We start from the raw sequence: 16,492 nt of genomic DNA, 5'->3' as shown, positions 1-16,492 counted from the left end.
TAGCCATTCTAAGAGAGAATTTCCTATGCTGCCAATAATCTTACTGTTTTTTTTTCCCACAAGATGGCCAGTTCAGCTGATGAATGTTACCTTGGCAAGTTTTTTCTCTCTGTTTCTATTTAGGTCAAGGGCTTTCTGAGAAAGTTAACCTATAGGTTTTATTTCCTGGACTGTCAAGTTATTTATTGTGTATCTGTTGTATGCTAGGTATTGTGTACTAAGTACTGGGAATACAAGCAGATGTGATCCCTATCCCTGTGGAGGAAAAAGGAGTTTGGCTGATTAATGATAACTTAACATTTGTTACATACGCAGTAATGTCGCCTCAAAAAAGAGTTAAGAACTCCCAGGCACAAAACAGTACTTCACAAGGTAGTAATAGTCGTCAAACCAAGCTCTCAGCCTGGAAAGTAAAACAGGATCTAAGTGACTCAAAGAGCATCTCAAAACATGGGCAGAATAGTCCAATGGAAGATTATGAACATGCTGATGATCAAGCTGAAGACGCTTTGCAAGTAGCAGTGGGATACTTTGAGAAAGGTAAAGGTGGATTGTTTTCCCTATGAATGTCCTATTTCTGTAAAAATATACATTTATTGAGCATCTACCATATATCTGTATGCTAGATACTAGGGACACAAGAGCAAAACATCTTAGCAGAGTGGTTCCCAAACTGCTGCATATTGGGATCACTGGAGAATCTTAAAACACAAAACAAAACTCATGTCCACTGTTAGACATTCTGATTTTTAATTTTTTTTAGAGACAGAGGCTTACTCTGTCACCCAGGCTGGAGTGCAATGGCATGATCATAGCTTACTGTAACCTTGAATTCCTGGGCACAAGTGATCCTCCTGCCTCAGCCTCCCAAAATACTAGGATTATAGGTGTGAGCCACTATGCCCTGCCAATATTCTGATTTTATTGGTATGGAATGCAACTTGGCTTTGGGATTTTTTAAAAGGCTTCCTAGATGATCCCAATGTATAACGAAGTTTGGGAACCACTGCCCAAGTATTGAAACAGGTTATAGTATAAGTTCAATGTTTTTAGATAGTTTAGAAAAGGAATGTCAGGGCATGATTGGGCTTTCCTCACTGAAGGTGCTATTTGCTATCAAATATTATAGAGTTTTAAGGGCTTTGAAGGGTTTTTAGGAAGACACTTTTTACATAAAGCTATTCCTTTAAAGAGTCCCAAGTTGTAATTGTTCAGGCTGAGGACTAAAAGAATCTTAAAGGTCTCACTATTTAATATTGTTTTTTTCAGGTCCCATTAAAACTTCACAAAATAAAGATAAAACCTTGGAAAAGCACTTGAAAACTGTGGAAGATGTGGCTTGGAAGAATGGGTTAGCTCCAGAAGAAATTGACATTCTATTAAATGTGGCACTCAGTGGCAAATTTGGTATGTTTAGGGGATACATTTGTCATCAGTTTGCTATTTTGCCTTTTAGACTTCGAGTTAGATTTCTCATTGGAATCAATTGCAGTTCTTACTATTATCTTCATAAGACCAATCTGGTAAGATTATAAAATGGGCCTTTCTTGTGCTTAGACTACCTTATGAGTGAAAAGTTTCTGTATGTATATGCTGAAAATGACCAGTTACTACATATCTTTACAAATAAAATGCATAGACTCTTGTCACCAAATACATGGTAACCATTTTTTAGCATTTCTTTTAAGAAGCATAGATAACAGGCTGGGCACGGTGGCTCATGCCTGTAATCTCAGCACTCTGGGAGGCCAAGGTGGGAGGATTGCTTGAGCTCAGGAGTTCGAGACTAGCCTGAGCAAGAGCGAGACCCCATCTCTACTAAAAATAGAAAAAATTAGCTGGGCGTGGTGGCACATACCTGTAGTCCCAACTACTTGGGAGGCTGAGGCAGGAGGATCGCTTGAACCCAGGAATTTGAGGTTGCAATTGAGCTATGATGATGCCACTGCACTCTAGCCCAGGTGACAGAGCCAGGAATACACTGTCTCAAAAAGAAAAGAAAACAAAAAAAAGAAACATTGATAACAATTTAAATAATGTTGCCATAAGTCTCCTTTAAAAGATCACTTAATTTACTTCATTGCTTTTAAGTTTACTAATCTATGGCAAGCCCCTGTTTACATTGTCTCCATTCCAGTGTCTGTGACCTTAAAAATCAAGATGCTTTTTCTTTTGTACAAATGCATCCTTTCCTGTTCTAAGTTCATTGGTGGTAGTGGAGATGGTTGGGAAAGGTTTTTGGAAATAACACCTGATCAATATTCTATTTACTTGAAAAGAACCTTTTAACCTTCTCTCATCCAAATTCAGACTTGGAAGATATTTTTAGACCCTAAACATCCTAATTTTAAAGGTGAAAATGGAGACCCAGAGTGATTGAAGAGACTTGCTTAATGTCAGAGCTAGAAGTGGGAAAATCAGCTCTCCAAACTCCCATTCTGGTGTTTATATTGTACCACATTGTCACTGTTTTTTCTTTTCTTTTTCTTTTCTTGAACCTCAAACTCCTGGGGTCAAGTGATCCTCCTGCCCTAGCCTCCTGAGTAGCTGGGACTACAGGTGTGTGCCACCATGCCCAGCTAATTTTTGTATTTTTTGTAGAGACGGGATCTCATTATGGTGCTCAGGCTGGTCTTGAATTCCTGGGCTCAAGCGATCGTCCCACCTTGGCTTCCCAAAGTGCTAGAATTATAGACGTGAGCTACCATGCCTGGCCTGTTTTTTCTACTTAAACAAATTAAGACAGCTATGAGAACTGTATGCTTTGTATACTAAATATTTCCTAGCCCTTGCATGTTAGGTTCCTTTGTGCATACCTTAGCAGCACTTTAGCAGGTGTGCGTGTATTTTAAAGTAACAACACATTACTAACTGAATTCAATATATGACTCTCAGGTATTTTATTTCTCTGCTTTTACCTGATTAGTTTTCTGTGTTTTCCTAGAAAGTTAAATTAGACCTAATAAAATTGGCTTTTTTTCTTGTAGGTGGTTTCAGATTGTTTGGTGCTAATATCCTTCCAGGAATTCATGTTTAACTGATCAATGTCTATCAAGATCAGTTGTACAACTCCTATCTCCCCTTAAAACATATATAGAATGTACAGGTGTTTTCTATTTTGGAATTTTTCTTTTCTGATATCTCAGAAACTAATAGAAGGTTTTCACAATGTCTACTAGGTCTTGAGGTATTTCAAAATGCATGCCTCAGACTCTGGAAACTTGTATATAGCAATTTAAAAAAGAATTTCTGGGTTTCTAGTGTTACTTTTCATTTTTCTGGTAAGCTGGAATTTGCTGAGGTCAAATGTGGCCTCCTTGATTCCTTTTGTTCCTTTTAGTTATTTCTGTGTTGTCCCCTATCCCTACTAGATCATTACATGTAGCTCTCTTGGTAAGTTGAAACCCATTATTTAGGGGCAGATATGCTAGAAATATCATCATAATCAGGTGCAAAGGGACTTTAGACTCTTTAGAAATTAATTAAAAAACCACTGGGAAGTAAAAGTAGAGTCAGTACTGAATTCCCCCTTTGAATTTAGTACATGTGTAAGGTGTTAGTGATGAGATTATTTTAAACTTAGAAGGGTTAGTAGATGGGAGTGGGAGAGAAAAAACGAAATGAAACCACAAGTGTGGAAAGCAGAGATTTTTATTCTTGTGATTCATTACCTGCCATCATTGCATCCTTTCTTCTCCACAGAGTGATAGGGTAGAAATTGATGAGATATATTTTAATTCTTAAGCTTTAATAGGCATAAGTTGATATTGGGTATATACAAAGCCTGTCTCTGTTATATCACTTTTATTACCAGATGGGAGAACACCATGGAGGCCAGAGAGCAAGATGGAAAGATTTGACTAGTGTAGGATGATATTACTGCTGGCTAATTCCAAGGATATCTGTTCGATTTTGGTACTCTCCCTCCCTTTTTTGGGGAGTGGAGGATACAAATAGATTTATTTTTAAAGGTAGCATCTTATGCAAGGTGTCTGTCAGTAGCTTTGAATAAATCAGTCTATTATGCCATTAAAAAAATAATCTTTGAAATTTCCCTCTGATTGAAAGGCTTTTTTTGAGATATAATTTACGTACCATAAAATTCATCCTTTTAAAAATTCAGTTTTTAAGCATATTCAGAATTGTGCAATCATCACAACTATCTAATCCTTGAACATTTTCCTCACCCCAAGAAGAAACCCTGTACTCATCCCCCCTTTTTAAATAGAAATATTTGGGCCAAATAATTTGCTTTATAGTTTATATTTGAACTTAAAGGTACATTTGTGTTTTGAATAATTTTTAATGATGATAAGAGGTACTGAATATTATATACTGCTGTTTTATTGCCTTCAATATAAAGAGAAATTTTTAGGTCTAAGAGTGAATAATAGTAAAGGAACCATCGAGACACTAAAATGTAGCTTAATTCAGAGTTTATCTGCTTTTCAGGAAATGCTGTAAACACACGGCTATTGAAGTGTATGATTCCGGCAACTCTAATATCAGAAGATTCTGTGGTTAAGGCAGTCTCCTGGCTTTGCGTTGGCAAGTGTTCTGGTAGCATCAAGGTAATCTTTTTAAACACTTTGATGATAAGTCCTTCAGAACCACTTAAGGGCTGGCCAGGAAGAGCCACTTACAGAGTAATGGCAGTGGCCTTTTGTGCAAAGCCTGTAGTTTTGGAACAATATAGCTTGATGCAGGGACTCTGGTCAAACAGAAATTTTTACCGAGAAATAAAATCTATTATCTTACTTTGTGCCAGAAGCTTCTAAAACAGCCCTGAGAGGGGAATTAAGCTCTTCTGTACCAGTTATATTTCTCTAAAGATAAGCATTTTGTCTCTCTCGATAGGTACTTTTTTATCGTTGGCTGGTTGCAATGTTTGACTTTATTGATCATAAGGAGCAAATTAACTTGCTCTATGGCTTCTTTTTTGCTTCATTGCAAGATGACGCACTGGTAAGTAAAAATTGGACAGCATCAAGTGTCAATCAAATATTACATGCATGTATAGTGACGTAACATGTGCTTCAGAGTGATACATGATGTGTTTTTCCTTATTTATTTTAAAATATATCAAATATGCAGAAATGTACAAAGATAACATTTCAAACATAAATATATCAAACATACAGACAAGTACAAAGAATAACATTCTATCTTATACCTGTTTCTCACATTAACAAATATAAAATTTTTATCATATTTGCTTTGTATTTTCTTTTAAGGAAATAAAAATGTTACAGAGTTGATTCCACATTGGAGTTGTCTTTCCTGATCTAGAGTGGTGATTGCCATCTTTTCCTTTTTAAACCACTTTAATAGGGTCCTTTGGGTCACTTACTCTACATTTTCTTGATTAACACTGCAAAAACCTCATCAGAATTAATGAGAAGGAGAGGATTACTTTTCATGAGTTGCCAATGGACTGATTTTGATTAAATAGCATAATTATTCCCATTAAAAACATTAATAACTCTAAGAAATAAATCTGTCCACCTGGAAGTCTTTCAAGGACCATCAGTAGTTCACAGACCATGTGAACCACTCATCTAACTGTATTCCTCTTGCCTTTGGGAAGGGAATTCATTCATTGATTTCCTTTTTAGAAACTGATGTTTCTACTGTGTTTGTTGCATTATACTAGGCACTGTAGAAGATTCAAAGTTTAGCACAGGGTTTCTGTACTCCAGGAACTTAAAATCTACTTGGGGAATTAATGAAAGCACATAGAGTTAAATAACAACTCAAGAGTTAAACTATCAAAAACAGTATATGATAGTGTGAGCATAATAATTGTAATATTTCCAGGAAGGAGGAGAACACTGTAAATCAGGATGATTAGAAAAAGTATCATAAAGTATGTGGGTGTTGGGCCTCGAAGATTGAATAGGATTTGGGGTTTGACGAGAGGAAATGTTTGATATGATGAGAATATTTCAAGCAAAGTTGTGAGATGTGTAAATCGTGTTTCAGGAGACTTTAAATAGACCAGCCTGATTTAATTGGAATTGGTATTTGGTAGTAAGGCTGAAAGAGTTGGGTAAGGACAGATTATAGAGGTCTTTTTTTTTTTTTTTTTTTTTGAGACAGAGTCTCACTCTGTTGCCCTGGCTAGAGTGAGTGCCGTGGCGTAATCCTAGCTCACAGCAACCTCAAACTCCTCGGCTCAAGCGATCCTCCTGCCTCAGCCTCCTGAGTAGCTGGGACTACAGGCATGTGCCACCATGCCCGGCTAATTTTTTCTATATATTTTTAGTTGTCCAGCTAATTTCTTTCTATTTTTTTTTTTTTAGTAGAGACGGGGTCTCGCTCTTGCTCAGGCTGGTCTGGAACTCCTGAGCTCAAACAATCCGCCCGCCTCCGGCCTCCCAGAGAGCTAGGATTACAGGTGTGAGCCACCACACCCGGCCTATAGAGGTCTTTTAATGTGATACTAAGGAATTTGAGTTTTATTCTCTATTCAGTAGGGAAATCACTGAAAATTTGTGGGCAGAATATGTTTAAAGCGGCTTTGTAGGAAGCTATATCTGGTAGCACCAAATAATATGAATTAGGAGAGAGGCTAGATGCAGGAAGACTAGTTAGGAGGCTAACATGATAATCTAGGTATAACATGATGAAGTCCTAGACTAGAAATTCTCAAATATGGTCTGTGGACCCCCTGGGGCTCCCTGAGACCCTTTCAGAAAGTCTGAAACGTCAAAATTATTTTCATAATAATGCCAAGATATTATTTGCTATTTTCACTTTGACATTGGCACTAATGTCGCTAAAGCAATGGTGGATAAAACTGCTAGCCCTTTAAAATGAATCAAGGCAGGGGCACCAGATTGTACTAGTGGTCATTGTATTCTTCACTGCGGTAAAAAACAGAAATGCTAGTTTCACTTAAGAATGTCAGATGAAGTAGTAAAAATTAATTCATTAGTTTTATTAACTCTTCACCCTTGACATGTTTCTTTAATATTCTGTGTGATGAAATGGCAAATACAAACAAAGCCCTTCTGCATACTAAACTACGCTGGTGGTTCTGAGGAAAAGCACTTGTGTGATTGTGTTGTGAGCCAAATTAGCTGCTTTTTTCATGGAACACCATTTTTATTTGAAAGAATGACTAATGTATAAACTATGGTTATTCAGACTTGGGTATTTGGAAGATGTTTTCTTGAAAACGAACAAAGCAAGCCTGTTATTTCAAAGAAAACAACTGGCAGTATTTGTTGCCAATGATAAAATTTGAGCATTCAAGTGAAAATTTGAAGTTTGGAAAATTTGAATCTGCCACCGTAAACTTGACAGCTTCAAGATACTTACATTTTTCTGATGAGATGGGTGACCATGTTAATCAATGTGATTTTTTTATATTATATAATGAAATGTGTCAACATTTGGAAGATTGGTATAACTCAGTGAACCAATATTTCCAGATGAGCAAGCATGTTACAAAATCATGCATGGGTAAAACATCCATTCAAAATGCAAGATACATCAGTGAATTTTAATGGAACAGTACAAAGCTTTTATTGATAAGGTCTCAGATTCTACTTTGTAGCTGATCCTTAAGAACTACTACTTGTCAAGTTTTGGTATAGTATGAAAGAATAATATCCACAATTTTCTGGGAAGGCTATTAAAATATTCCTCCCTTTTTCAACTACATATCTGTAAGGCTGGATTTTCTTTATGTAATTCAATCAAAACAACATAACAGAATGCAGAAGCACAATCCAACTGTATTCTATGTAGCCTGAAACATTAAAGAGATTTGCAGAAATGTAAAAAAATGTCACTATTCTTGCTATTTTTTTGTTTGGAAAATATAGTTATTTTTCATAGAATGTTTATGTTAGCATGTAATAGGTTTATTTTTTAATGAGTTAATAAACATTAAAAAAATTCTCAGGCCGGGCATGGTGGCTCCCGCCTGTAATCCTAGCACTGTAGGAGGCTGAGGTAGGATGATTGCTTGAGCTCAGGAGTTTGAGACCAGCCTGAGCAAGAGCTAGACCCCATCTCTACTAAAAATAGAAAAACTCGCTGGGCATGTGGCACATGCCTGTAATCCCAGCTACTCGGGAGGCTGAGGCAGGAGGATCACTTGAGCTCAGGAGTTTGAGGTTGCTGTGAGCTGGGCTGATGCCACGGCACTCTAGCCCAAGTGACAGAATGAGACTGTGTCTCAAAAAAAAAATTTCAGTTTTAATTTCTAATATGGTAAATATTGACAGAATCCAGAAAAACAAAAGTTCTTTGGGGTTCTCTGATTTTTAAGAGTGTAAAGGGTCCTGAGACCAAAAAGTTTGAGAATCACTGTCCTAGACTAAGGGTGTGACAGTGGGAATGCAAATGAAAAGACAGATTGTAGGGAAAATTGTAAAGGAAGAATTGTCATGACCTGGTATCTAAACTGGATTAGGGAAAGGCAGGAATTAAAGATCTGAATTTATAAAGCAGCATAACTCAGAATGACAGAGGAAATTTGTGAGAAGGAGCTAGTTTTGGAAGGAATTTAATATATTTGGGTTTAGATGTACAAAATTTGAGGTTGCAAGGCATCCTATATAAATTCACTCACTGAACATTTATTAACTACAATCTATGCTGGGCACTGAACTAATGTTGGGAATACAAATGTGACTAAGACATAATAGCTAATTTATGTGAGGCTTACATGCCAGGTACTAAGTGCTTTATATACACAGTATTTCATCAACTCTAAGTTGCTATCATTTGTAAGATGCACCATCATCTCATGAACCACTAAGAAAGATTGCTGCCATTTAAACTGTCACATGACATTGATCATAGGACTAGTTTGGTTTTCAGAGATGTTAAAATATGGAAAATAATTGTTATGATACATAAACTATTCTTTCCAGTCCTATAGGTCTGAAAGTTTTTTTTTTTAAATTGTCACATTAATATTCTTAAAAGGTTTTTTAGCTATTTTCTGTATCTGTGTTGATCAATGCAGTAGCTACTAGCCTCATGCGACTAGTGAGCACTAGGAATGTGGCTAGGTTAAACTGAAATGTGCTTTAAGTGTAAAATGCATATCAGATAAAATATGGTTTTAACCCATTTAAACCTCTTGACAGCCTTATGAGGTATACATTATTATCCGCATTTTAGAGATGAGGAATTTGAGGCACAGAGAAGTCAAATAATTACCCAGGGTAACATGACTAGAGACCCTGGATTTGTGGAAACTTATATATATCATTCCTGTTTTAGAGACGAGACAAATGAAGCATAGAAAGATAGCTTTGCTAAGATAAGCTACCTAGTAAGAGAGTCTCAAAGATCTCTAAATATAGTGCGGAGAGAGGTAAGTACACTGTGATAAACCCTATGATAGTATCCACAGGGTTCTATGGGAGTATAGAGGAGAGGTGTCAAATAGACTAGGGATCAGGGTTAAAATTACAAGAATTTTTTTTTTGACAGGAAGAGAAATACCTCCGCTAACAATAAGTAAAAAGGATGGGTGTTGATGTTAATAAACGTGTGGATTAGTAGGGGACACAATTGAGAGAATTCCTGTCTAGTGGCCTTGGTGATTGTTTTTTCGATTTTTCACTCAAGGAAGAGGTAAGGTATGCTGAGAATGAAGAGGGGAAGATACAATGTTATGTTTGAAGAGAGTGCAGATTTTGAAATGGCTGCTGGTGGGAATGGGATCTGATTAGAGATACAGTTTTGAGGGCCAAGATGAGGTTAGCACAAATTTGTGACATTACTGCTATGCAAGGGTGGGTGATTTCTCCAGAATAGGGCAAGAGGGCAAGAGAGTGATAGTGCTGATGGACCATGGGGTCTACAGTGAAAAGGGAAGAAAGTGAAGACAGAAGAGGGCACATTTGAAAGACATACAGCTAAGGTTTGGGATGCCTTAATGACATTCAGAAAGTACAGCAGTTGTCCTGTCCCTCAGTATCCCGGTACCTGTGGGGGTAGGGAGTGGTGGTGGGGGAACTGGGAATTGGTTCTGAGAACCACAGCCAATCTCCTGCCCCCACTGCTGCAGATACCAAAATCTGCACATGCTCAAGTCTGGCAGTCAGCCCTTTGGAACTCGTGGGTAGGAAAAGTCAGCCCTCCTTATCCACCCCACGATAAACAATATTTTCGATCTACATTTGGTTGCAGATATGGAGGGCCGACTATTGGAAAAAAAGAAAAAAACACGTATAAGTGGGCCTGTGCAGTTCCAACTTGTGTTGTTCAGGGGTCAGCTATATTGGGATTAAAAACTGGAATGTTAGAATGTTGTAGTATTGGAATTTAAGATTTCAAGAGGGGACAGTTCAGTGTAACAAGGTTGAGAGAGACCATGGAGTGAGTTGCCGAAGTGTAGAGTAAGGGAATGAAAGTTATTGGAATTGGCATTTTCTATATACTTAATGGATTTTTTGTTGATGTTGTTGGTGGCTGTCGATCAATTACTGAGTGAGGTATGTTGAAAATCTCCCACCATGAAGGAAGGTTTGTCAGTTTTTCCTTATGTTCTGTCAAATTTTGCTTTATATATTTTGAGTTTGTTATTAGGTGTATGCACAATTAAAGTTTAATCAAGCCTTTTATCATGAAGTAACCCTTTGTTGTTAGAAATGTTTTTTGTTTTAGTGTATTTTGTCCAATATTGACATTGATACCCTAGCTTTATTTTGGTTAGTAGTTGTTTGGTATATTTCCATATTTTAATTTTTTAAAAAATCTTTTTCTGCTCTCATGTCTTAGATACCTCCTTTAAATAGCATATAACTGGATTTAATTTTTTGATCCTATTGGATGAGTTCTGTTTTTACATGGAGAATTATTTACCTTTGTAGTGATTATTGATATAGTAAAAATAAATTCAGATATCTTCTTTTGAGCTTTCTAAATGACCTGGTTTTTTCCCCCCTAATTTTCCCCCCTGTCCTCTTTCTGTTGGATTGATGGTAGTATTTCCCCTATTCTTGCTTGGAAGTTACATACTCTGTCTATTCTTTCTGGTGTTTTAGCACACATGCTTAAAAGGTAACTGGTATCTTTACCTTCATCTTGTGTAATATAAGGACCTTAGAATGCTTTAACTGATCACACTCCTGCTAGCTTATATGCTATTGTTGTCTGGTTTTAATTCTAGCTGATTCTTCTCCATATCCCTCCATATACACACATAAAGTTAACACTATTATTTAATCTTTGCAGTTGATATTTGTTTAGATTTGCTCACATATTTACCAATATCTTTGCTCATCATTTGTTTTTACATCTTACACCTTCAATATGAGGTCATTTGCTTTTGGCTAAAAGTATATCCTTTATTCTTTCAGTGAGAATCTTTTGATGGAAAACCCTCTTTGTCTGAAAATGCCTTTACTTTGCCCTTGTTCTTGAAAATTGGTTTTGCTGTGTAGAATTCTAGTATGACAGTTAAATTCTCTCAAGATATTGACAATATTATTCCACTGGCTCTTTGCTTTCATTGTTGTTGAATTAGTTTAATTGTAATCTGTCTTCTTTTCTCTCTGGCTACTTTTTTTTTTTTCTTTTTTCTTTTGAGATGAGGTCTCACTGTGTTGGCCAGGCTGGTCTTGAACTCCTAGGCTTAAGTGATCCTCCCACCTCAGCTTCCCAAGTAGCTGGGACTATAGGTGCACACCACCATGCCCAGCTTTCTTACTGCTTTTTAAAAACAGCTTTATTGAGGTATAATTCACATACCATACAGTTCACCTATTTAAAGTAAACAATCTGCTGGGTTTTAGTATAGATCGCAGATATGTACAACCATCAGTTGTAGTCAGTTTTAGAACATTTTCATCACCTCAGAGAAGCCCCATACCCTTCAGCTATCCCCCCTCTATTTTTCTATTCCCCCCGGCCCTAAGTAACCCCTAATCTATTTTTTTCTTTTTATAGGTTTGTCTATTTTGGACATTTTATGTGAATGGAATCATGTAATATGTAGTCTTTTATGACTGGCTTCTTATACTTAGCAAAATGTTTTCAAGTTTCATCCATGTTATAGCATGTATCAGTACTTCATTTTTTAACCTCTTACAACTTTTGTTTTTTTCATATTATAAAATGCATCATTTAACCATTTTAAGTGTATAATTCAGTGGCATGAATTATATTCACAATGTTGTGTGACCATCACCACTATCTATTTCTAAAACTTTTTCATTACCCCAAACAGAAACTTTCTACCCACTAAACAGTGACTCCCTATTCTCCTTTCTCCCTGCTCCTGGTAACCTCTAATCTACTTTTTGTCTCTGAATTTGCCTATTCTAGGTACTTCATTTAAGTAGAATCACATAGTATTTGTCCTTTCGTATCTGCTTCTTTCACTTAGCATAATGTCTTTAAGGTTCATTCATTTTGTACCATGTATCAGAACTTCATTCCTTTTTATGGCTGAATAATATTCTATTTTTTTTTTTTGAGACAGGGTCTCTCTCTGTTGCCTGGGCTAGAGTGCCATGGCATCAGCCTAGCTCACAGCAACCCCAAACTCCTGGGCTCAAGCAATCCTCCTGCCTCAGCTTCCCCAGTACCTGGGACTATAGGCACGTGCCACCACATCCAGCTAACTTTTTCTGTTTTTAGTTGCCCAGCTAATTTCTTTTCTATTTTTTAGTAGAGATGGGGTCTCACTCCTGCTCAAGTTGGTCTCAAACTCCTGACCTCACGCGATCCTCCCTCCTCGGCCTCCAAGAGTGCTAGGATTCTAGGTGTGAGCCACTGCATCCGGCCTGAATAATATTCTGTTGTATGTATATATAGTTGACCTTCCATATCTGTGGGGTCTGCATCCATGGATTCAACCAACTGCAGATTGAAAGTATTTTTAAAAAGCCAATAAAAATAATACAAATTCAAAAAAATAGGGCATAGTGGTTCATGCTTGTAATCCCTGCACTTTGGGAGGCCAAGGTGGGAAGGTGGCTTGAGCCCAGGAGTTTGAGGTTGCAGTGAGCTATGATGACGCCACTGCTCTCTAGCCCAGGTGACAGAGCGAGAGTCTGTCTAAAACAAAAACAATAACAGCATAACAATTATTTACATAGCATTTACATTATATTAGGTGTTATTATATAGGTTTATTATTTTTTTTTTGAAGCAAGGTTTTGCCCTGTTGCCCCAGCTAGACTGTAGTAGTGTCATCATAGCTCACTGTAACCTCAAAGTCCTGGGCTCTAGCAGTCCTCCTGCCTCAGCCTCCCGTGTAGGTGGGACTACAGGCACGTGCCACCACGCTTGACTAATTTTTCTGTATTTCGTAGGGACAGGGGTCTTGCTGTGGCTCAGGCCGGTCTCAAACTCCTGACCTCAAGTAATCCTTCTTGCTCAATATTCAGCATTCCTACTTTCACTTTGTTTTTGGAAACTGCATTCTTTTATTTCATGACAGCTCAGAAATGGCTTAAATAGCTGGATACAATATAGAAAACATTGCTAAACTGGCAAGAAAGCAGGCAGGGTCATTCAGGGTATGTAATATATAGTATTTCTATAGATGATAATCAGGTCATTGGAATTGAGAAGATTAATAAACTGTAAAGCTAAGGCAATTGATTGACATGGACATTAAAGTCTTCTGGCATGATATTGGGATTAGAGTTGAAGCAGAAAACTGAGTCAGATGCCAAAGTCCTCAGTGAATTTTGGGAAGGTACTAGTTGATGAGTAGTGAATTGATAGGGTATAGGTAAGGTAGAGGTAATGAAGTTGGGTGGACTAAGTCTCAGAGGAGGTCTTTTTCTATACAAGGGTGAAAGAGTGTGACCTTGAAGTGTTGATAGAAGATAAGAATGCTCATCCCTCCTGCTTTCCCTGTGGTACACAGGTGTGGTTGAATGATAAGTAGTATGTGATTGACTCTCTCTTGCCTTTGATACCTCTCTTAACTTCACATTGTTTCTGTTCATAAACTGACCAAATTGCAATACAAGTGAATTATGTGTTTAAGCTTTGTAAAGAGTGGGAAATAAGAAGGTATACTTTCTCCTTTCTTCTAATAGACAGTTCTTCTAGGCAGGGACTGAGCCTTTTATAACCCACATACTTATTAACACAGTTCATGGCACACAGAATGTAAATTTCATCAAGGTAGTACTTTTTGTCTGTTTTATTCACTATTCAATAAATAATTATTTCATGAGTGAATAGGAACACTCATAAATGTCAAATCAGTTGCAATCTACTTGAGTAGTTTTCATGATGCTGACTAGAGAATTTCTTATTCAGCTTGGCAGGGGGGAAGTTGGCCTACTTTTCTTCTTTTCTCTTTCTTTTTTCCTATGTTTTAAAAAATATATATTGAAGTATAATATACATGCAGAAAATTGCCTATATCATAAACGATCAGCTCGATTTTCACTAACTGAACATATTTGTGTAAATATCACCCAAATCAAGAAACAGGGCCTAACTTTTAAAATCAATACTTCAGACTGGGTGCGGTGGCTCACGCCTGTAATCCTAGCACTCTGGGAGGCCGAGGTGGGAGGATTGCTTGAGCTCAGGAGTTTGAGACTAGCCTGAGCAAGAGCGAGACCCGGTCTCTACTAAAAATAGAAAGAAATTAGCCAAACGACTAAAAATAGAAAAAATTAGCCGGGCATGGTGTCCCGTGCCTGTGGTCCTAGCTACCTGGGAGGCCGAGGCAGGAGGATCCCTTAAGCCCAGGAGTTTGAGGTTGCTGTGAACTAGGCTAAAGCCATGGCACTCTAGCCCAGGCAAGAGAGTGAGACTTTGTCTCAAAAAAATATATATATGCTTCAGAAAATTCATTTTCATGTTAATTTGATGGGTGTCTGAATCTGTAGTGACCCAGATGTGGTCACTAAATGTTTGCCAGAAAGGCAATTGTAAAATTTTTGATGCTTATGAGTTTTTCCTTTCTAGATGTGATTAAAGGAGAATGTCAGATTTCTTATAATGCTTGAGCCTGGGGCAAGTGATTACAGTAACACTCATTTCATACTCAACATGATGAATAGTGTTACTAATGGTTCATATCCTAGGGGTGTGAGGTAACAAATATTTTTTTCTGAAAATTACTATTCTTTGTATAGAATATGGCAGACTTGGTCATAATATGTATTCTTCCTTTTTAAAAAAATCCTATATCTAAATTCATCCTTCTTAAAAGTAATCTAGAGTCTTTCTAAACCCATTTCTAAGTACAGGGAAGACAATATGGAATATGCTGTACTTTTAGACTTTAAAGTTTAGAGCCATGACTACCAAAATACAAATTTGTTTAAAGAAAGTTTTTGCTTTTGTTGCTTTCTCTAGTCCCATTAAATAATTTACTTTTTCCACTTTCCTATCATCTAGAGAAGGAGTTGGCCAACTTTTTCTTAAAGCTCCAGGGACCAGGTAGTAAATATTTTAGGCTTGAGGGCCATACTGTCTACGTCACAACTACTTAACTCTGCTTGTGTAGTGCAAAAGCAGCTGTAGATGATACATAAATGAATGGGTGTGGCTATGTTCCCATAAAACTTTATTTCCAAAACAGGTAGACCATAGTTTGTTGAGCTATAATCTAGGATAAGACCTCAACAGATGGACTTTCAAAATGAAATGGTGTAGGGGAATTGGTCGTTCAGTAATTTAACAAATTTATTGAGTGTGTGCTCTTTACCAAACTGAGGACTAAGCTATTAATTAAATTCTTGTGTGTCTGTTCACTTGAATATGAAGCATTATTGAAAATGATAATTTTGAAGACGAAACAACATGGGAAAATGCTTTTAAGTGGAAATCAGGATAAAAGTTTTAGGTTTGTACCTTAATGCGTGTGGATTAATGTTGAAAGAAATGTATGAATTTTTGTTAGGTAGAAGGATCATGGGCAATTCTTTTCTGTTTTTTAAATTGCAGTGTTTTTATACTCCAAAAATAGCTTAAAAAATGACCTAATGGGATGTCAATTAAAACTATTATTTTTATCAGCCAGGCACAGTGTTCATGCCTGTAATCCTGGGGCTTTGGAAGGCTGGGGCAGGAGGATCGCTTGAGGCCGAGTTGCACACCGGCCTAGGCAACATATGGAAACCCTGTCTCTACAAAAAAATAAGATAAAAAATAACCAGGCGTGTTGGCACAGGCCTATAGTCCTAGCTACTTGGGAAACTGAGGTGGGAGGATCACCTAAGCCCAGGAATTCGAGGTTACAGTGAGCTATGATTACGCCACTGAACTCCAGCCTGGGCAACAGAGTGAGATGCTGTCTCTTAAAAAAAATATTGTTTTTATCACTACTGTGTAGTATGAAAAAGAGAAGCTTTGTAAAACCATTGTTCAGTGAAATCCTGAATCCTTTTACTTAATCTGCATAAGATTGACATTTGGGGAAAATGTGTTGCTGCTCTGTTCAAGATATATTGTCATTTCTCTTTAAATTTTATGTTTTAACAGTGCCCTTATGTCTGCCATTTTTTATATTTACTTACCAAAAAAGAGAATGGTGAGTATT

General features: G+C 37.1%; 1 protein-coding gene across 1 annotated transcript in view; it reads left to right on the top strand.

The window, feature by feature from the left end:
- Positions 1 to 317: 317 nt before the first annotated feature.
- Positions 318 to 16,492, top strand: part of CENPI (centromere protein I) — a 65,883-nt gene continuing 49,708 nt past the window's right edge. The window contains exons 1-5 of the mRNA XM_012650027.1: positions 318 to 540; positions 1,270 to 1,407; positions 4,453 to 4,571; positions 4,858 to 4,965; positions 16,435 to 16,483. Coding sequence (XP_012505481.1) covers positions 318 to 540; positions 1,270 to 1,407; positions 4,453 to 4,571; positions 4,858 to 4,965; positions 16,435 to 16,483 — 637 coding nt within the window. The remainder of the gene's footprint in view (positions 541 to 1,269; positions 1,408 to 4,452; positions 4,572 to 4,857; positions 4,966 to 16,434; positions 16,484 to 16,492) is intronic.

Source organism: Propithecus coquereli, unplaced genomic scaffold, assembly GCF_000956105.1.
Source record: "Propithecus coquereli isolate 6110/MARCELLA unplaced genomic scaffold, Pcoq_1.0 Scaffold31, whole genome shotgun sequence".
NCBI lineage: Eukaryota > Metazoa > Chordata > Mammalia > Primates > Indriidae > Propithecus > Propithecus coquereli.
This window is presented reverse-complemented; position numbering and strand designations above follow the sequence as displayed.